Below are 22,075 nucleotides of genomic sequence, written 5' to 3' on the forward strand. Positions count from 1 at the left end.
TTTGTTCTTCTAGGAACTGTTAAATGAATATGAAGTATATATACAGTATGAAGTTTATGCCAAATAATGTATAACCTTGTTTCTTTCACCTGGACCATTTCTTTTTGGAATTGTAGGAAATTAAGAGAAACAGGATAACTGTTGAAACATTATTTTTATTTTATTTTATTTTTATTTTTTTTTATTTATTTTTTTTATTCAGGCAGTGAAGACTGAATTATCAGGCTGGAGAGGATCTCTTAAAATGACCATTAATCAGATGGATCACGGACCAACTTCACTTCGAGGCCGTCAAGGAAAATTGTGGAAACAATTCAAATGAACTTAAAAAATTACTGTTTGCATATGTAGGTGAAAAAATGAGTATTTTAATCATTAGTTTAACTTATTATAAATTAGATAAATGAGTTAAATCTTTTCCATGGCATAATATTTATTTTTTAAGTAAATATAGTTTCACAATAATTCATGTACAAAACTTAAACTGATGGGGAAAAAGTATGCTTGCATAATATACAACCACTTTATATATATATATATATATATATATATATATATACATATAATGTTAAAATGATATATATTTTTTGTGCTTTAAATTTCAAATATTATAAGAACATATTCAGTGTTTTTTTGAAAACTAAATAATGACATGTTTTTGCTATTATTATTTACAAAACACTATATAATTTAATTCCTTCTTGTCCTGTGCAAGTGATCTAACACAAAATTGGTTATGTTATGATGCTCCTGCTGTACAGGTCATGACAGTGGCTGCTTTACAGAAGGCTCTTTGTAACCAACCGTTTCAAATATGCACTCATTGCTTCAATGGACTTTCTGGCACTGGTTATTACTCAAAGGTAAATGGACCCACATACTGTAATTTCCTCTGCTTGTTGCCGTTCCGCAAGAATGGTTTCTTGGCTGCTCTGCGCCTCACAAAACCACTTCGTAGAAAATAGCTGAGGCGTGTACAGTATGTAGTGCAGAATGACTCCTAAACGCTGAGCAAGCAGCTCAATGGATTTCCTTCTGCACTTTAGGAAGCTTTATGTACAGTATGTACTGTTATGCAGGACGTTTTTATGTCTTGGATAAAATATTTAACTTTTTTTATTATTAAACCCTAACCTAAGCCGCTTTTTATTAAGTTAACATTAATTTAATTAATTTCCAACTTTGAGTCACGGTTATTGCAATTTTGCCTACTTCTATTTAAAATAAATACATAAAAAGACTGCACATGTATTTAGAAATCAAATACATTTTTCTAATTCAGATATTTCATACCATTTTTTGTTTTTTTGTTAAAAAACATTTTAACTTCATTAATCATAAGAGTTTTCTTATGTCACCAATATCACTTAAAGTTAATTATGAATAAGTATTTAGTATTTTTGATGAATATAGAAGATATGAAGAGTTCAGATGCAAAACCCTCTAAAAGCCATCTCGGCCAAAAATAAGATAATGGTAATGAGTAAATGCCCTCAAAACATAGTATACATCTATCAAATACTTTTACTTCAAACTTGGAAAATCCCAGCCTCAGCCCAATCAGAAGTACCAGTATTTACATAGAAACCCACACATAGGAGCCTGATAAAAATGCTTATTTTAAAGAAAAACGTCAAATGGTGTTAGAGGTTTTTGCATCTGAACTCCTCATATACAGTGCAATTCTGCCAAAAAATGCAACACTTTTCTCAGAAAATTGTTCCAATTGCGAATGGTATTCACGTGCTTACTGTTTTTGTTTGCAATGCAATAACACAAAAAAACATAGAAGAACTTCAAAATTTCACACAGAACCCAAAAATGGACTGGACAAAATGATTGGCACCTTGTCAAAATTGTAAGAAATAATTGCTTTCCAAGCATGTGATGCACCTGTAATTTGTATTTATACAAACCTGTGGCAAGTAACACATGTGGGCAATATAGTAATCACACTTGCAACCAGTTAAAATGGAGAAAAGTTGACTCAACCTTTGTGTTGTGTGTTACATTGAGCATGGAGAAAAGAAATCAGTGTAAAGAGTTATCTGTGGATTTGAGAGAAAAAATGTGGAAAAACATGGACAATCTCAAGGCTACAAGTCCATCTCCAGAGATCTTAATGTTCCTGTGTCCACTGTGCACAATATCATCAAGAGGTTTACAGCCCATGGCACTGTAGCTAACCTCCCTGGACATGGACGGAAGAGCAAAATTAATGAAAAATTACAAACTGTAAAAGTAGGAGGGCAGTTTTTTTAAGCATTTAAGAATACATTTTTATAAATTGATTGTATTCTGAAGCACAGTATAAAAAACTTAAATGAGATTTTTCTGATCAAAATTAGAGAACGCTTACAGATACCTCCAAGTTATTGGTATTATTCTGGCACCTGGTGCTGATTTCTTTAATTATATGACAAATGCTATTTAACCAGCAGCATTCCTCCAATTTTCACTGAGATTGCAAGATGGTGGGCTCCACTAAGGTGACTGAAACCCTACGACATAAAGAGAAGTTGGTTGTTCCAAATCTATGATTTGCCAAATATTGCAGGTTTACAATGACACTTGTTCATTCAAGTCCCTCAGACAAATGCAGAGACTCTCAATGGGGAATCGGTTCAGCACTGCAGCTGGAATTGCTTGCCAGTTCAGTGCTGAACAGGGTAAGGACCTGGGACATTTAAGAGAAGTCGGACTGAAAGTGCACTCTGCAGTGATCAAACCTCTCATCAGCAGAAAGAATCAAAAGGCTAAGCTTGCCTTTACTAAGCAGCATGCTGTGTGGAGAAAGGAGAGCTGGTCCAAAGTTCACTTTCAGTGATGAGAGAGATGAAGTTTAATTTATTTGGGTCTGACGGGAACACTTTCTTGGGCATCTTAGACTAAATCCTAAGTGCGTAAAGGAGTCAGTGAAAGGTGTAGGAGGAAGATTCATGGTTTGGGGGATGTTTTCTGCAGCAGGAGTTGGGCCTCTTATACAGATACATGATAGAGTGAATGCAAATATTTATCAGAACCTCCTTTAGCAACATGCAGTTTGTTCCTTGCAAGCAAGCCTGCAATTTTCATATAATAGTCTCGTCACACTGCAAAAAAGGTAAATCAGTTCCTTGAAGCTACGATTGAAAAAATTAAATAGCCGGGCCACGGTCCTGATCTAAACCCGATTGAAAATCTCTGAAAATCCTTGATGATAAAGTTATGTCTAAGAAACCCACTAGTTGTGGACCAAGAGTGGACCCTTCAGCCTCCGAGGGCCTCTACACGCCCTACTCATTTCTGACAGCTGTAACCCTCCAAAATTTTAGTTGTAATCTTATTTCATGCTATAGTCATTACTGTACTCTAATTTCGATCACTGGGTGTTCCACAAAATAAAGGTTTTTGTTGAAATGCCTTGGTTATTTTGTCATGTTAGTAGAACAGTGGTATACCTACCATTAATATTGAGTATTTTCACGACACAGTCATTGTCCGGATTTCCAGGGCAAGAATCTTAACAACATTTGTGTTTGTTCTTATCATTTCTGGTCAGGTAGGTGAAATATTAGGCTAATATTTTAATTAATACTGCTAGTACGTATCTTTACCACCCTTTTAACTTTAGTTTGTAAAAATAGCATGCCTTTACTGCTTACTAAGTCCTTCTCTAGATGATTTAGCAGCTTCCACACATTTTTCCCCCATGATTTAGACATCATAAATTAGCAAAACAACATATTCAGTAGTACATTAACCATGCAAACCATGCTGTTGTTTACATCCGAGTATCTCCTGTATGACCTGACCAAATGGACATAAGTACAAACCCTTTATTCCTTATATATAAATAACACAAGAAAGCGACGCAAATAAAACGACGTGACTAAATATTCTCTCCACTCACTAGATTGTTCATGTTCATGTTCTGATCTGTTAATGTTTGCTAATGACTTACTAATGAACTGTATTAAAAGTGTTACCCGCTTTTGAGCATTTCTATGGATTAGCCTTCCATAAAACTACAACTAATTAGTGTTGTGTGTTTCTGTTGCGTTTTTCCTCGACTAAGTGCCTTGAGCTGTATTTCGCTGCTCGGCTCTGCTGCAGAGTCCGACTGCGCAACTGCAGCGCGACAGCTCGAGCCGCACCGACAGCACAGATCAGACAAAATGCCTATGGATAATTTCATATTCGCGCAATGCATCCTTTATTTTTTAGCCTTCGTCTTTGGCTTCATAGCTATAGTACCTCTGTCGGAGAACACGGAGGATTTTCACGGGAAATGTCTGCTTTTCACGCGGGGGATGTGGCAGAATGAGAACATCACGGTGTCTAAGCAGCGCTTCATCATTGAGGAATGGGGACCACAGTCATCCTGCAGCTTCATCACCGCCGTCGGCATCGCGTCGCTCATCCTGTCCGCCGTACAAGCCTGGAGGCTGCTGTTCTTCATCTGCAAAGGCCACGATGAGTGAGTGATTGCTTCTTTCATCGCATTTCTTGTGAATTTGATGTCTCACATGTATTAGACCCGTGCTAGTGCGGTGGTTGGGATGCATGGATGCAGTTATGTCATACAGCAGCACAGATGTGCTACTATATTTGTTAAATATTTTATTTGAAATACGATCAGAAATTGGAAACAGGTTCAGTAACAATAAACTCTTATTCAATTTGTGATTAAGTAGTTTTATTGGTTTTTGTGGCCTAATACAAAGTATAAATCCATTGATAGTGGTTATTATGTGCATTTGAATGGTTTAGAAAAGTTTTAAGCTATGGAAAATAATTTTGAATAATGAGATTGATTATTAAGTATTGCTATATGATACTACTTATGCCCATCCTGAAATCAAAGGCCAGTGTGGTTTATATTTAATAGACATAAACAGTAGACATCCTACTCTTTTTTTAATAATTACAAATACAATTACAATTTCTATTACAAAACAATTTTATTCAAATAATAATAATAATGGAATACATACAGAGCTGGATAGTAATTGATTACATGTAATCTGGATTATACAATCAGATTTCAAAAATCAAGTACTCATAATTAGAATACGGTATATTGCTTTCTAAAATGCTCATAATCAGATTACAGTTACCAGTCACAAGTTTTTTGATCAATAAGATTTTTAATGTTTTTTTTTTCAGCATAATTTCTCCAGTCTTTAGTGTCACATGATCATTTAGAAATCATTCTAATATGCTGATTTGCTGTTCAAGATTTTTTTTTTTTATGATTATTATTATTATCAATATTTAAAACAGATGAGTACATTTTTTTTTTCAAGATTCTTTGATGAATAGAAATATCCAAAGATCAGCATTTATCTGAAATAAAAAGCTTTTGTAACATCATACACTATACCATTCAAAAGGAGCAAGTTATTTTATGGGAAAGAAATTAGAAAGTAATACTTACATTTAGCAATGATGCTTTAAATTGATCAAAAGTGATAAAGACATTTATGATATTACAAAAGATTTCTATTTCAGATAAATGCTACTCTTCTGAACTTTCTATTCATTAAAGAAGTCTGAAAAAAAATTCTACGCGGCTGTTTTCAACATAATAATAATAATGTTTTTTGAGCAGAAAATAAGAATATTAGAATGATTTCTGAAGGATCATGTGACTGAGTAATGATGCTAAAAGTCCAGCTTTGAAATCACAGGAACAAATCACATTTTAACAAATTCAAATAGAAAGCAGTCATTTTAAATAGTAAAAATATTTCACAATATTACTGTTTTTGCTGTACTTTGGATCAGAAAATGCAGGTTTGGTGAGCAGAAGAGACTACCTTAAAAAACATTAAAATTTTTGACTGGCAGTGTGTATGTTCAGGTAAATGTCAAGCAAATAACTTTGTGATCCATGCTTCTGAATTTGGGAGGAAAACACTGTGTTTGAAACAAATAATTATGAAATGTATTATTGATGTATGAATGGTAAATGTAAAACACGTTAGGTCAAAAGTAATCTCAAAAAAGTAATCAGACTACATTGTCTAAAATTAAAATTAAAATTCCTTATTTTAAAATGAAAATGACCTAAAATTACCTAGATTAGAATTAACCTGGATTACGTTACTAACTACAGTTTTCATCATGTTATCTGTAATCAGTAACAGACTACAATTTGTAAGTAATCTACCCAAATAGTTATGGAAAAAAAATAAGAGACCACTTGAAAAATAACATTTTACTCAAACCCATACCTAGTAAATACAGTAAGTACTATAGAAGTTTAGATGTAACACTTGCACAATACTCCACTATACTCCCCTACACTCTGAAGCCATACTGTGTGATACTGTATGTATACCATATATATATACATTTTTATATGTGACCCTGGACCACAAAACCAGTCATAAATGTCGATTTTTCGAAACTGAGATTTATACAAAATCTGAAAGTTGAATAAATATATTTTCCATTGATGTATGGTTTGCTAGGATAAGACAATATTTGGCAGAGATACAACTTTTGAATTTCTGGAATCTGAGGGTGGAAAAAAATCAAAATATTGTGAAAATCGCCTTTAAATTGGTCCAAATTAACTTCTTAGCAATGCATATTACTAATCAAAAATAGTTTTTATATATTTACAGTACGAAATGTACAAAATATCTTCATGGAACATGATCTTTACTTAATATCCTAATGATTTTTGCCATAAAATAAAAGTTGATAATTTTGACACATACAATGTATTTTTGGCTATTGCTACAAATATACCCATGCAACTTAAGACTGGTTTTGTGGTCCAGGGTTACATATATATAAAATTTAAACATTGTAAAGTTAAAGAAGCTGTTATTACCTTCTCATGAATCTCACCCATCCTTATGCAGTCATAATGGCATCAAACATAATTTGTTCTTGCACATACTGTATCATGATCAATCGTGACAAGTAAGTGTGAAAAAGATTTATATAGCTTCAGAACAGGGTTACTGTATTATAGTTAACTGAAACTAAAATTAAACCATAAAAACTTACCTGAAGTAAATGATTGTTAACTGAAATAAAATATAAAGAGCAGCTTAGCATTCTGCAAAATATCTTCTTTTGTGTTCAACAGAAGAAAGAAGAGAAAGAAAAGTGTAAATGATGGCTTTTGTAAAATCTCTCTCTGACCTTTATTTATACAGCTCGATCTTCAATGCCTTCCTAAACCTGCTCATCAGCACGTTCGTAGTGTTTGCAGTGTTCCTGTCCAGCACAATAATCAGTGTGGGTTTCAATCTATGGTGTGATGCTATAACAGAAGGAGGCAGTATGCCTAGCAGGTAAGCATGACCCTCAGGTATCCCACTATTTTCGGGTTGAACACTACAATGTATCTAAAATACTTATAAAAAGACAGATGGTTGTTTTAGACTGTCTTAATAGCTTTAAAAGAGCTGCGATTAATTGAATAGGCCTTTTTTACTCTGTCAGAGAGGGTTTGGTGACAGTGAAATTAGCCGGAAGCTTTTGGCTCAGTTCACTTCAGTGACTTAAAGTTCAGTCACGTTTTAGTGTACACAGACTACTACATTATTTGAATATAAACTCTGAATGAGTCTGACAAGCAGCTTTGTTCTAATGAGCAATATTTACTTGGTAAATGTTGATTCTTCAAGTGTCTGTGAATCACATCTAACACCGACTACTGTTCATTTCTAGCTGTGAGGATCTCCAGGACACTGATCTTGAATTAGGGCTGGACAACTCTGCTTTTTATGACCAGTTTGCCATAGCACAGGTTGGTCAGTTAAAAACACAAACTGTGTGACTACATGACTGCTTTATATTATATCATTATGTTGGCTTAAAGGCATAGTTCACCCCAAAATAAAAATTATGTCATTAATTACTCAACCTCATGTCGTTTCAAACCCGTAAGACCTTTGTTCGTCTTCAGAACACAAATTAAGATATTTTTGATCAAATCCAAAAGCTTTCTGACCCTGCATAGACAGCAATGCAACTACCACATTCAAGGCCCAGAAAGGTAGTAAGGACATCGATAAAATAGTCCATGTGGCATCAGCGGTTCATCAAAAGTATCTTAATTTGTTTTCATTTTTGGGTGAGCTATCTCTTTAACCTTTGAATTGTTGCAGAACTCCAGATTAGACAGTGTACAAAGTTAGTCATGATTAATTTATCTTTTCTAGTCTGTTTCACTGCTTACTGACAGTTTTTATCATGAATATAGCAGTCAAGCCTCCTCTGCTTTCTCTAGTTTGGGCTGTGGGCGGCCTGGCTGACTTGGCTCGGTATCACCGTCATGGCCTTTCTGAAGGTTTATCACAACTACCGTCAAGAGGATCTGGTCGACAGCTTGATCCACGAGAAAGAGTTCCTACTCGGACGCTCGTCACGCCGGCGCTCTGATGTGGTAGATGAGAAAAGTGGCATGATATGATCAACTGTCAACGGAGATGTACTGTCAAGTAAAATGTGTTCATAAGCTTCTAAATTTGGCTCATTAGTTGGTGTTTCTCAACTTATGATTGCAAACTGAATCAAATTGAATTACATTTTATTTGACATTCGACAATGACTGAGAATTGACGTTCACGTGCACTCAATTATTCGGACAGAGGTCACAGATCATTTACCCACAACATTTTTTGATGTTGAGCTTGAAACACAAGACCCTGGACAAAATAAACAGTGAACATCAATAACTTAAAGGGATAGTTTAAGAAAAATGTAATTCTGTCATTAATTACATAATGTCATCCCAAACTATAAGACTTTCATTCATCTTCAAAACACAAAATGAAGATATTTTCAATAAAACCAGAGATTTCTTTGGAAGCCCATTTTCACTACGGGATAAATATAAAAAAGATAACTGTAAGTCTGACTTTTTTTCGCAGTTGCTAGCTTTTTTTTCCACTATTTGGACTTTAACTCACAGTATAATCTAGCAATTCTGACTTTATCTCAAAATTATTTTTTTCTCGGAATTTTGAGTTTATATTATGTGTTTATATCTCACAATTCTATGTTTTTATTTCACAGCTTGGAGTTTACCTCTCAGTTCATTTTTTCATCACAGATTTGCAACATTTCTCTCAATTATGAGTTTATAGGCTTTCCTCTCTTTTTTCTCAGAATTCCGAGCAATTGCGAGTTTATAAATCAAAATTGTGAGATCCCAATTCTGAGAAAAAGTCAGAGAAGTACAAACTCGGTCAGATTCGTAGCTACGTTTTATTTTATTTATTTATTTTTTTTTTTGGTGGAAATAAGGTTCCTTAGATTCTCTCCCTTCAGTGAAAGCCAATTCCACCAAATTTTTTTTAAAAAGTTCATAACACTGTAAATAATCCATACGAACTGAGTGATTTAATCCACATCTGAAGAGGCATGACAACTTTATATATGAATTAAAGCCTGAATTAAATCTGCTCATTTATACACTGATCAATGCACATACATAGACTAAATAAAATATGGTAAACACTGGTTCTTGTGCATCAAGCAAGCATATTTAAGCATCTTATTCCAGCATGTGAACTTTTTAAAGCAAATTTTGGTGGAATGAACTTTCCTTGAAAGAACTGATATTTCTCAGATTTCATAAAAAAAAAAAATATCTTCATTTGTGTTACAAAATGACGCGTTTGGAACAACATGAACGTGAGTAATTAATGAATTTTTAATTTTGGGAAAACTATTGCTTTAAGAAAGTGTGCTTAAATACGTTATAAATCCTGTGTGACATACAATCAGCATCTTATTGCCAATTACATTTGAACTCAACCAAATGATTTTCTCCTTCTCAAGCCTATTTAAAGCAGCGCTAGAAATGAGAAACAGCTTCCAGTCAGTCTCTATTCCATCATTAGCTGAAGAGCTGGACTTAGTACATACATTGTAGCTCAGGTAATACTAGTTTTAAACACAATTTGAAGTGTGTGATCCATGTCTGGTTTCCTGTACTGAAAGATCATTCCCTTCCAGTACTGCCTTTATGTGTAACAAATATAATGATGTTTATGACTGTGGTAGTATCTTTCCTTTGCAAAGGGACTGCTCTTGAAAACATGCTCGCATGTACATATGTTATATTTATTAATTCAGACAGACGAAGAGGTGACTAATCTCTCTTTTGGATATGACATTATAATTTAATGAAATATGTGAGATTTGAAGGGATAATTTAATGATTTGCTCCATCCAGTTTAGTTCAACAAAGTTTGTCATTACACTCCATAAATAGTTTGAAATATTGTTGCGCATGTTCCGATAAAATTTGATGTATGCCTTTTATGTTTAAGCATCTTATGATAACTAGTCCTCTTAACCCTAAAGGATTCTGTTTTAGTTTTGCTAGTTAATGGTGTGTGAGCATGAGTCGTGACTCACCGTAACGCTGTAGCACACTCAGGCCTACATGTTTCCCAGTACAAAACATTATGCATTAATAGTTTTGTGCATCATTTTCTTTATTGTGTCATATTGTGAACACATCTCTGCAACTTTCAACATTATAAGTCTATATTTGTTTTAGGGCTTTTATTTAATAAAAGCAGTAATAGCAGTATAAACAGCAATGATACAAAGCAACTGTTGATTTATGATCATGAAAGAAATAAAATTCAGTCTTTAAACTGGTGACCACATAAAGTTTTTTTTGGTTTTGAATATTTGAAACAAAAGAAATGCAGTGAATATACTGCCAAAAAGCACCTCTATTGAAATACACATTACAGAAAGACTAAACTGAGAGAACGTGTACTTGACCTGGGGCGGTTTTATTGCTTTAGCGATTGGCTAGCTTAACAGTAAAAAATATTACGTTTATTTCCCTTTTGTCATCCGAATTCCCCTGAAATAGGTGTAGTAAGCAAGTGTGCTACTTAAATGTTGCATAAATGCAATAATTAGACATACAGTGCACATAACATTATATAAATGAGATATAATGAAACATTTACCTTGCATCTGACATTTTCAGGTGTTTCCAAGTAACTCACAGTGATTTGATGCACGTCACAGTCGATTTTTGTTCATTATTTGTACACGTTTAACTGGTTTTTCTTAATCATTTGTATTGATGATTAATCCCAATTGTATTTTCAGTAAATATTAAATATTTGGGGTCAGTAAGATTTTTTAAGAAAGCTCTTATACTAAACAGAACTGCATTTATTTATGGAAGCCTGTTTTCGCCACTAAATAAACAACAACAACAACACCAACAAAAAAGGTTATTGCGACTTATCTCACAATTCTGACTTTTTTTCTCAGAATTATCAGATATAAACTCACAATTGTGAGTTATAAAGTCAGAATTGCTAGATATGAAGTAGCAATTGCATGATATAAACTCGTAATTGCGAGTTATAAAGTCAGATGGGATATAAAGTCGCAATTCTGAGAAATTAAGTCAGAATTGTGAGATATAAACTCGCAATTCTCTAAACATATCTGTCTTTTTTTCCCCTCCTCATAACTGTACTTTATAACTCGTTTACAATTGTGAGTTTGTATCTCATAATTCTGAGAAAAAAAATCTGAATTGTGAGATACAAAGTCGCAATTGCAAGAAAAATAGTCAGAATTGCGAGTTCATATCTTGCTTTATAACTGACTTTATAATTCGGAATTGTGCATTTATATCTCACAGTTCTGAGAAAAAAGTCAGAATTGCGAGTTTATGACACAATTCTGAGAAAAAAAGTCAGACTTGCAAGATGTAAACTCGAAATTGTGAGAAAAAAAGTCAGAATTGTGAGATAAAAAGTCGCAATTACATTTTTTATTTTTTTATTCAGTGGTGGAAACGGGCTTCCATATTTATTTGATCAAAAATGCAGTAAAATGTGAAACACATTAATACAATTTAAAACTACTGTTTCCTATTTTAATATATTTTAAATGCAATTTATTCCTGTGATGATAAAGCTGAATTTTCAGCAACAGTGTCACATGATCCTTCAGAAATCATTCTAAAATGTTGATTTTCTGCCAAACAAACATAAAAGAAATATGCTGGAACGTTACAATTATCTTTACTGTCATTTTTGATCAATTCAATGCATTCTTTCTGAATAAAAATACAAATTTCTTCATACATAAACTTTACTGACCACAAACTTTCGAATAGGTGTGTGTGTGTGTAATATCTCTTCATGATGACAGAATTTTACATTTTGGGTGTACTGTCCCTTTAATTCAAGCAATAGATGTCAACTTGTGTGCTAATGAAGAAAATAAGCATTTTTTGACACTAGAAACCAAAGGCTGATATAGTTTGATAGAAAATGCTTGCTTAAAAACTAGAAAAATAGATACTGAACAGCTGCTGCTATAAAGCAAGAGTAAGAGACTAAAAGTGTAAAACTTGAGTGGAACAGTAAAAAAGATAGAAAAAGAAAATTCTTATAAAACATAGCAAAACAAATGACTGCACCATTATTAGCCTTAAGCCAAGATGCCGGTACAGGTTTATGTAAAATATAAACATAAATAGTGCGAGTATAAAGCGTTCAGCTATTTAAAATGGCATTCTTTCATTTGCCAGTTAAATCTGGCAGTGCATGACACAAAATATGGCCAACACATCCTTCAACAGTCTTATATATCTCTTTTCTGAGAGAATTATTGTGGCAGATGGAAACGTTTGTGCTTAACAGAACAGCTTTGCCCTTCGTTTCAACTCTTAAAGTAGATAAATGCTAAAGGTGTCGTCGTTGTGCCAGTTCTCTTTTCACATTTACATTGAAATATATTCTTTAACAATGATTAGTGCCATATACATGTTTGATAAATGCATAAAACGCATATTTGTATTCTAAACCTATTTGATTAATAGTAAAATAAATAGCATTGTCTTGCATTCCACAGACACATTCAACCACATTATGTACAGCAAGTGCATTAAAAATAAAAGCCTTGAATAAATGAAATATTATCTGACATTAAAAAGCTCATATGTGATACATTGGTTCATAGAGAATACAGTGTGCACATTCTGTAGAGCCCGACTGATTTTGGGTCCAAGCCAACAATGGGTAAACGACATAAAAGAGTGTTCACGATAAAAAAAAGTGACTAAATTTAAAATGAGTCAAGCTCTTAGAAATGTAATCTTCATATTCATGTTGGTTTCATATGTATGGATAGCCCGTTTCCGACACTGAATAAAACAATTAAAAAAAAGTTTATTGGTATAATTCTAACTTGTGAGTTTATATAAGGCAATTCTGAGAAATAAAGTCAGAATTGTGAAATAAAAACTTGCAATTCTGACTTATTTCTTGCAAAAGTGCCTTTATATCTCACAATTCTGACTTTTTTTAAGCTATTCTGTATTTTTTTTGTTTTATTCAGAACTGTGAGATATAACCTTGAAATTTTGAGTTATAAAGTCCAGTTTTGAGGTTAAAGACTGATATGTTCTTAAAATTGTGAGTTTATACGGTATCTCATAATTCTGACTTAACGTTTCTATCTCGCAATTCTGAGAAAAAAAGATTTGCAAAATTCTATCTCGCAATTCTGACTTTATAACTTGTGATTGCGAATTTATATCACGCAATTCTGAGAAAAAAGATTATTATAAAATCAAAATTGCGACTTTATTTCTCAGAATTGCGAGTTTCTGTCTCGCAGTTCTGATTTTATAACTCGCAATCGCAAGTTTATATCACAAATTCAGAATTGTGAAATTTGTATCAAACAATTTTAAGAAAAAAAGTCAGAATTGTAAGATTTGTAATTTTTTTTTTTATTCAGTGGTGGAAAAGGGCTTCCATACATATGATCCTGAAAATTCTAAAAAAAATTAAAAATTAAAAATGAAAAAAAAATAATAATAATAATAATAATTGAATGATCTTAAAATCATCATGTGGTTTAATTATCAAGTAAAAAGTAATAACACATTTTCCTCATATGTGTAAACCATTTTAATAATTACATCAAAAAAATCATTAAAAAAATTCTATGTATTATTTTGCTTTTTTTTTTTAATAATTAATTAAATATAATTTTTATCAAGTTTTTTTGGGAGTTGCACCAAATGACATTTTACAAATTTAACTTTAACAAAAACATCAAAGAGGTGTATTCAAGTCATTGTATGTATTAACTGCATTCTTACATATATATGAAGAGTTCAGATGCAAAACCAGCTAAAAGCCATCTCGGTCAAAAATGAGATAATGATACTGAGTGAATGCTCCTGACACATATTATACGTCCATTAAATACTTTTTCTTCAAACTCGCTAAAATTCCAGCCTCAGCCCAATCAGAAGTACCAGTACTTACATAGAAACCTACACAAAGTAGCCAGAAAGAAATGCTCATTTTAAAGAAATACGTCAGGCTTTTGCATCTGAACTCTTCATATACAACTATTATATAACAAATATTCAATAAATTCATTTCAGCAGTTTCCAAAATTCATTCTTTGAATCAGAAAGCCATTATATTGCTATTTATATCCTCAGACAAAAATAGCGCTTCAGAAATCAACCATTTTTGAAACAAAACTTTGAGGCTAATATTATACGAAGCAAAGAACTCAAAGAACAGCACTAGCAGGAAATGATCCAGCCGTGCGTTAACTCTTTCTATAAGCACATGTGATATGCGTGTCTAAGTGTTCTCTGCACTAACATGTAACAATTTATGACAATGCACATGGCATTATGCATGTACTCACCATTACATGTGTCTCTTTTTATACTGCTTATTAAAAAGCAAGTACAGGCATTCAGTATCTTGCATGCCTAATTTGACTGATAATACTGGCCTACCAATATATCAGTCGGGCTCTATCTGTGGACGAAATGTATTCATTTATTTTCTGTACTGACAGTCCTGTATAATTCCGAGTGCTGAAGGTTTAAATTAATATTGCTGCACAAGTATTCTTCGGAAAAGGACCAAAGGATGCTTTAAAAGAATAGTTCAGCCAAAAATCAAATTAAAATGTACTGTAAATGTACTCAACCTCAGGCCATCCAAGTTGTAGATGAGTTTCCTCACTGGAACAGATTTGAGGAAATGCAGCATTACATCACTTGCTCACCAATGGATCCTCTGAGTGAGTGGGTGCTGGAGCAAGTGATGTAATGCTAAACTTCTCCAAATCTGTTCTGATGAAGAAACAAACTCATCTATATCTTGGATGGCCTGAGAATAAGTACATTTTGAGCACATTTTTATTTGGTTAAACTACTCCTTTAAAAACAAATCACCCAGAACCACTATAAAAGGACCAAGAGCTACATACAGAGATCTAAATATATACGACTCGTTATAATGAGGATGTGGCATTAGCTATGCCACCATAAAGGGCAAAAAAGCACACCATCCCTTAACGGTGTGGAAAAGCACATGGCCTTCAATCAACCACAAAATAAAAGAGGTGGATGTTGAACATCCTCAGAGACTTCGACTGGTGGCCAGTCTGATTATAACAGTGAAAACAAAGCAATAAAAAACAAGAGGACCTTTATCTTTCATTTCCTCCACAGTCCTTCAAAAACATCCTGACCTTTTGTTTTTTTCCTTCTGCCCTCTGCTGCCCCCTGTGGTCAGTTATGGTCATTGCATGGTCAGCCAGATCCAGCAGGCCCAAACGATCTGTTTGAACTGAAGCAGGTACACAGCCAGTGCCGTCTGCAGCTCTTCGCAGGCCCGCTGTGGTCTTCGGCGGTCCGTGCAGTACAGTGCTAGACCCAGCGCAGACAGAAGCAGGAACAGGCAGGTGAGGAGGGCCAGGTGCAAACGGCTCTGGGGGGTGTCGTAGACTGGAACACAAAATCCAAAAAGATTTGGGTTGAAATGCTAAACTTGTTGGCTCCGCAAATGTTTAAAGCAGTTTAAAACAGAGTCACATGACATTCAGACAAAAAAGCTGCCACAAATTAGGAATTAAAGGCATAGCTAACTCAAAAATAAAAATTCTGTTATTATTTACTCCCCCTCATGTCGTTCCAAATCCGTAAGACCTTTGTTCATCTTCGGAACACAAATTAAGATATTTTTGATGAAATGCGAGAGCTTTCTGACCCTGCATAGAGAGCAATGCAACTGACATGTTCAAGTCGTTCAACTTTAACGTTATAAGTCTACGAGAATACATTTTGTGCAGAAAGAAAACAAAAATAACGACTTTATTCAACAGATTTTTTTTTCTTCCATGTCCGTCTCCACCGCATGCATGAGAGTATCATACATTGTAACAATGTTCAATATTTTAACAATATGTTCTTACTACCTTTCTGGGCCTTGAACGTAGTTACGTCGCTGTCTAAGCAGGGTCAGAAAGCTCGGATTTCATCAAAATATCTTAATTTGTGTTCTGAAGATGAACGAAGGTCTTACAGGTTTGGAACGAGAGTGGGTAATTAATAACAGAATTTTCATTTTTGGGCAAAACATTCCTTTAATTAACTTGTCTTAATTAGTTTCCTTGTTTTATTAATTTGTGGCTATGATTTACTCTTCGTTCCCTTGGTTTCGTTAAATCATAGCCACAAATTAGAAATTCGTCCTTACAACATTAATTTCCTTCGGTATAGTAAATTGTAGCCACGTATTAACTCGTTCTCTCATTTTGAATTAGTTAAAATGAGGGAATGAATTAGTACACCGTTGTCATGATCATTTACTAAGTAGTTGTTTACACTGAATTATCTTTAAAATGTAAGTGTTTTGGGCATTCATCTACACATTTTAGGGGTCTGAAAACTTTTGAAAACGTGTTTTAAAGTTTACGTTTAAAAAAGCAATACCGCTGCCATTTCTGTGTAGTACAAAAACATAAATTTGTGAAAATGACGACGTCATGCACATGTGTATCACGTGCTTGTGTAGTGTTTCTTTACAAAGCGACATTGCCAATATTTTGGGTCAATTTCTTGTCAACAGCAATCGTTTTGACAATGTTGTCATCTGTACGCATAAATCAATCATGGCCACGATTTAACTAAAATGAGGGAACAAAATAAATTGTGGGAACAAATTCTTAATTTTAATTCTTACATTTTAATTCTTAAAATGTAAGCATTTTTTGTTATTACTTTCAGCCTTTCAATCATTCTGCACATTCACAGGCCATCCCATACAGAAAAAAGCAAGCTGCAAGCATGCTAGTTAGCTGTTAGCTTGTCTTGAGGCTAATTTGCTAACGATGACCCCTGATCTAGATCAATGCATTCATATGGTTGTCTATGAAATATTCCCATATATTTTGGCTTTAAAGGGGACATCAGATGAGGTCAACATGAGGTCTTTATGGGTACATTCGGATCCAGACCTTGACCCAAGACTTCAACCTGAAAACTTCCACGAGTCCGTCGGACAAGGGTTGGGTTCGGTATTAGCGGCCTCAGGTATTGGGTAATTAAAATAAATACGAACCGATAAGACCCGAATCCTTTTAAGCTATCCCGGATCTGTAGCCTCCTTTTGCGTTTGTATTAAGTTCATTTTTGAGAAACGCACATGGAAAAGGAAAATCCATTTGCTTCATTACGCTGTGTGTTCATGCAGGGCTTTTTTTGTGTGTCCCTTTATCGGAGATGAGGTAAATAACGTTGTTTACGTTCGGGTCCAGTCTGGGTCTCTTTAAATGATAATGAGCTACTGCTCACCCCACCCCTCTCTTCTGTTTTTTGTGTATTCGGCAGTGCATTATGATCAAAATCAAAACTATTCAAAAAATTCCACAAGGGTTAACACTGCTAACTTCACAGAAAATTAAGAAAAAGGTCACTCTCTTTGGGTTGTACATGCATGATATGTTTCAATGTAATATTTTAAACAGGCAAAGGCAAACAAATTGCAGCTCCATTCGTTAAAACCACAGCAAAAGGCCACTTACAAATAATCAGACTGTTCTGAGTTCCAGACTGCATGCAAGAAAATCTGTCATGCATCTTTTCATGCATTTTTGAGATCCACCACACTGTTCAACACATTTATTACCTACTTACCTCCCAAACAGTCATAGTACGGAATGTCTGGAAACCCAACATAAAAGCAATGGTTTAGGCTTGATTTCAAGTTAGTCAAAATCTTTTTAAAACCTATAACCATACATATAGCTAAAGGTGAGCCACATTTACCACTTCACAAAATCCAGGTAATCCACACAATCTGGATTTTCGCACAAGGGCGAAAGTTCAAATTCGTCCCACCAATGTGTCACAGTGACGAACAGAATGTTGCTCGGTTCATATATCACTACAACACTGACAACTAACAAATGACCTTTTCTTGTGAAATTTCGCTAATGTGACCACACTTAAATCTTTGAGACACAGAAACATACGACGTTCATTTGTACTGGGTTTTGCAATAAGCCCTTTTGAAACAAGCTCTTGAGAGAAGGACAAACTGTGCATTTAAACAAACTACACTGGCGCCTTGAATTACTACCTTCCTTAAACTCCTTAAATTAAATTCCTTGTTTCATTAACATAACAGTGTTGCTGGCACAGATTGCACCCTACCTAATTTGCATGTATAATTAATCTGGAAAGTAAATCACTTGGGTATGTTTGTGCATCCCTGCTTTTCTTTTTTCAAAACAAGGAGATTCATTAACCGCAGACCTCAATGAGAACAATCTTTTACAACCCACTTCAAGATGTTTAATTTACTTTACTATTTATAAGTGCCAGCTCTTAATAATGCAGAGAACCATTTTAAAGAGTCTCTGGAGATTTTAGGGACTGCTAGAGCAGGTTTGTTTGAACTCTCTCACCATGAACAGTGATCTCCGGCTCTCTGAAGCGAACCCGCCTCTCGGTTTTTCGCCTACGCGATGAATCCGACTCCACGTTGCTCACGTTGGATCTTTTCAGAATAGAGGTGGGCAGTTTTTCATTTATGACCTGGAATCAGAAAAGACAAAACTATTGACTTTATAATGTATGATAGAAGCCATGAAGATATTTGACTGTAGCAGTAGGTTCCCATAAATGTACCTCCTGATTTCTAAGACCTTTTGACATTAGCATGCATTTCATGTCATAAGACTGTTTGCAATAAAATGTCATGACATTTTAACAAAAAAAGTAGAGTGAAAAACAATGTGATTTACACAAGCTGAGTCATGGATCAATTATGTGACAAAAGTATTAATTTATTCAAAAATCAAACTGCAAATATGTAAATGTGATGACTAGAATAAGTATGTTTTTCATTTGTATTTTTTGAGGCATTCTGAGACTATACAAATGTCCTGACATCACGATGAAGAAAAATGAAGAATTGGATAATATTGGACAATTTGATCTATTTTTAATGGCAACATAACACAACATAACTACATACCCCAGCTTGTAAAATGTAATTTGGTCCTAAAAAAATGTAATAATATTAATGAATTATTAATTCAAAATATTCGTAAAACTTAGGGCTTGGTAAAAAAAAAAACTTGATCAATTCCTATTTTTACGAAACGACACTGATTCTTAAATCGCAAGAATCGATTAGTCTAGCCTGTTTTGATTTAATAAATAGAACATTTTAGCGCACCTCCCATCCAATAGATTTGTGGTTCATTACTTTTGAAACAATGTCAATGAAACAATGTCTTAGGTTGCAAATTATGTCCCTTTTATTACAGTATTTAAACAATAAATTGCGTTTTGGTGCAGTTTAATGTGGAGTGACAGATAGCTCCTCAGATCAAGAGCAAGAGCAGAAACGTAAAGTGCACGTAAACTGATCATCTCCTCCTTTTTAATACCAGTTTATCCTGTCTCATGTAATCGGTCAATCTGTGTTTCAACCGCGCAAAGACGTCAGTATAACTGCTTGTAAACAATGTCTTGTAACGTCACATTTACCTCAGAAAAAAACATATTCGGTGACCATAAACTGGTCAGTCAGCTAGAAAAATTAAATCTATAGAGCATTTTGCTAAATAAATGCACTATATAACATATTTATTATGTATTTTTTTTACGGTTTCTTCAGTGTTTAATTTATATTAGAATAAATCCGTCAAGTTTATATTTCAAAAAACTAATTGGAGCAGAAGTATAATTATGTAACTAATTGTAACTTTATTATTAAAAAAATGTAAATGAGTGTAATGTGTTTGTATACAAATCTGTTCATTTTAACCTTCCCAATATTATAGTAACCTTGCAGAAAAAAATAAAAACCTGGTTAGCTGGTCTTAGCTGGTTTAAGCTGGAAGTAGCTGGTTTTAGCTGGTCTCCCAGCCTGGCTAGGCCGGTCAAGCTGGTTTTAGCTGGTTGTTCCAGCTAGTCTTCCATCCTGACCAGGTAAGACTAGCCTGACGAGCTAAGGAAGTGGCCAAAACCCCTCTAAAACCAGCCTGCTGACCAGCTATGACCAGATAAGACCTGCTGGGGAGAAACAAATGCTAAAACCAGCCTTCTGACCAGCTGAGACCTGTTAAAAAAACAACTAAAACCAGCCTAAGCTGGCTGGTTGGTTGGTTTAAGATAGAAGTAGCTTATTTTAGCTGGTCTCCAAGCCTGGCTAGGCTGGTAAAGCTGGTTTTAGCTGGCCAGCTAAAGAAGTGGCCAATATCCATCTAAAACCAGTCTGCTGACCAGCTATGACCAGCAAAGGTCTGCTGAAAAAACAAACAAACAAAAACATTGTTTAAGGTTTAAGCTAGTTGGCTGGTTTTAGCTGGTTTAAGTTGGAAGTAGCTGGTTTTAGTTGGTCTTCAAGCCTGGCTAGGCCGGTCAAGCTGGTTTTAGCTGGTTGCTCCAGCTGGTCTCCCAGCCTGACCAGCTAAAGAAGTGGCCAATATCCATCTAAAACCAGTCTGCTGACCAGCTATGACCAGCAAAGGTCTGCTGAAAAAACAAACAAACAAAAACATTGTTTAAGGTTTAAGCTAGTTGGCTGGTTTTAGCTGGTTTAAGTTGGAAGTAGCTGGTTTTAGTTGGTCTTCAAGCCTGGCTAGGCCGGTCAAGCTGGTTTTAGCTGGTTGCTCCAGCTGGTCTCCCAGCCTGACCAGCTAAGGAAGTGGCCAAAACCCTTCTAAAACCAGCCTGCTGACCAGCTAAAACCTGCTGAAAAAAACAACATCTAAAACCAGCCTAAGCTGATTGAATCATTGATGAATCATGATATTGAATCAAATCGGAAATCAAATCAAATCGCAAGCTTGTGAATCAGAATTGAATCGAATGATCAAAATTGTGTTAAAACCCAGCTCTAGTAAAACACTTTTTACTTTAAAATATATACTGTAAAATGTTTTTAAATTAATGTGTACACAGGTGTACATGTGTATTTTTTACTTGATGGTTACATATTCACTGAGTTTAATATTTTCTTGACAATATCAAAGTTGTTGAAAACCATATTAAACCAACATGAATGCAAAGATGAAATTACATTTTTCTTCTTCTTTATTATGGTGTGTCATTAGCTGCAGTATTACCTTTGTTTTAGGAGTTTCCTGCTGTATGTATGGCTCTTTTCTGTGTCGCAGTTCTGAGTGTCTGTCCTTATGGCTATGAGAGATGCTACTCAGAGCATCGCTGAATGACTCGGTGGCCGAAAACCGTTTGGAAAGAGTCGACACACACTCTCCCAATGAATCTGTAATATAAAAAGCACTTTACAAACTGCAGAACAACATATTTGACACCACATCAGCAAAAACCAACACACATATTTGTTTCTAGTCGGAAGAGTTTGCACGATGAAACTAGTTTAGCGGAGAATAATTTAGCATTGAAACTATGACACAGTGCCACGCAGGTGATATGTTGTGCCGAAAGCATTTTTCTCTAAGAAAGCTGACTCTGCAGCTGAGTTTGACATTCATGACACATTGCAGCCCTATACAATACATTTTTCATCGTCCAGGAAAAAGGCAATAGGAAAGACACAGAACGGCCTGTCCCTACAGAAAACTAGCAAAGCATTTCTGCTTACAAAAATGCCCTGGCCTCAAACTGTCAAAGACACGACATGGCTTTGCTGCCTGAGATCTGAAACGTCATCAGCTGCAGACAGAAAGTGCATGCTTGGAATAAATGTTTACTCGTTCAGGTGATTTAGCGCTGCAATTTTTTTTAATCCTACAGAACTATGCGCGG

General features: G+C 34.6%; 2 protein-coding genes across 4 annotated transcripts in view; one reads left to right on the forward strand and one right to left on the reverse strand.

The window, feature by feature from the left end:
• Nucleotides 1–3,923: 3,923 nt before the first annotated feature.
• On the forward strand, nucleotides 3,924–8,668 carry LOC127179579 (transmembrane protein 179). 2 transcript variants are annotated; one of them, XM_051133199.1, is made up of 5 exons: nucleotides 3,924–4,459; nucleotides 7,158–7,295; nucleotides 7,675–7,753; nucleotides 8,237–8,429; nucleotides 8,485–8,668. In XM_051133199.1, the coding sequence occupies exons 1-4, from the start codon at nucleotides 4,158–4,160 to the stop codon at nucleotides 8,417–8,419; spliced, it is 702 nt and encodes a 233-aa protein (XP_050989156.1). In that variant the 5' UTR covers nucleotides 3,924–4,157; the 3' UTR covers nucleotides 8,420–8,429; nucleotides 8,485–8,668. The 2 variants fall into 2 exon arrangements, with proteins under 2 accessions (XP_050989156.1, XP_050989155.1); XM_051133198.1 differs by having other exon boundaries at nucleotides 3,926–4,459; nucleotides 8,237–8,668.
• A 3,058-nt stretch (nucleotides 8,669–11,726) lies between these two features.
• The window catches only part of c17h14orf180 (chromosome 17 C14orf180 homolog), a 32,849-nt gene continuing 22,500 nt past the window's right edge, over nucleotides 11,727–22,075 (reverse strand). Inside the window, exons 7-10 of one of the 2 annotated variants that reach the window (XM_051133195.1) lie at nucleotides 21,412–21,572; nucleotides 18,739–18,868; nucleotides 17,966–17,992; nucleotides 11,727–15,775 (exon numbers count right to left, since the gene is read on the reverse strand). In XM_051133195.1, coding sequence (XP_050989152.1) covers nucleotides 15,570–15,775; nucleotides 17,966–17,992; nucleotides 18,739–18,868; nucleotides 21,412–21,572 — 524 coding nt within the window. In that variant the 3' untranslated portion in view covers nucleotides 11,727–15,569. The remainder of the gene's footprint in view (nucleotides 15,776–17,965; nucleotides 17,993–18,738; nucleotides 18,869–21,411; nucleotides 21,573–22,075) is intronic. The other variant, XM_051133196.1, reaches the window with a different exon arrangement.

Source organism: Labeo rohita, chromosome 17 (genome assembly GCF_022985175.1).
Source record: "Labeo rohita strain BAU-BD-2019 chromosome 17, IGBB_LRoh.1.0, whole genome shotgun sequence".
In the NCBI taxonomy this organism is placed as follows: domain Eukaryota; kingdom Metazoa; phylum Chordata; class Actinopteri; order Cypriniformes; family Cyprinidae; genus Labeo; species Labeo rohita.

Bases quoted from the DNA above. Each gene is read 5' to 3' on its own strand.
- LOC127179579 (XM_051133199.1), top strand. From the start codon at position 4,158: ATGCCTATGGATAATTTCATATTCGCGCAATGCATCCTTTATTTTTTA. The intron at 4,460-7,157 runs GTGAGTGATTGC...TTATTTATACAG, and splicing joins ATCTGCAAAGGCCACGATGA to CTCGATCTTCAATGCCTTCC. The intron at 7,754-8,236 runs GTTGGTCAGTTA...TGCTTTCTCTAG, and splicing joins ACCAGTTTGCCATAGCACAG to TTTGGGCTGTGGGCGGCCTG.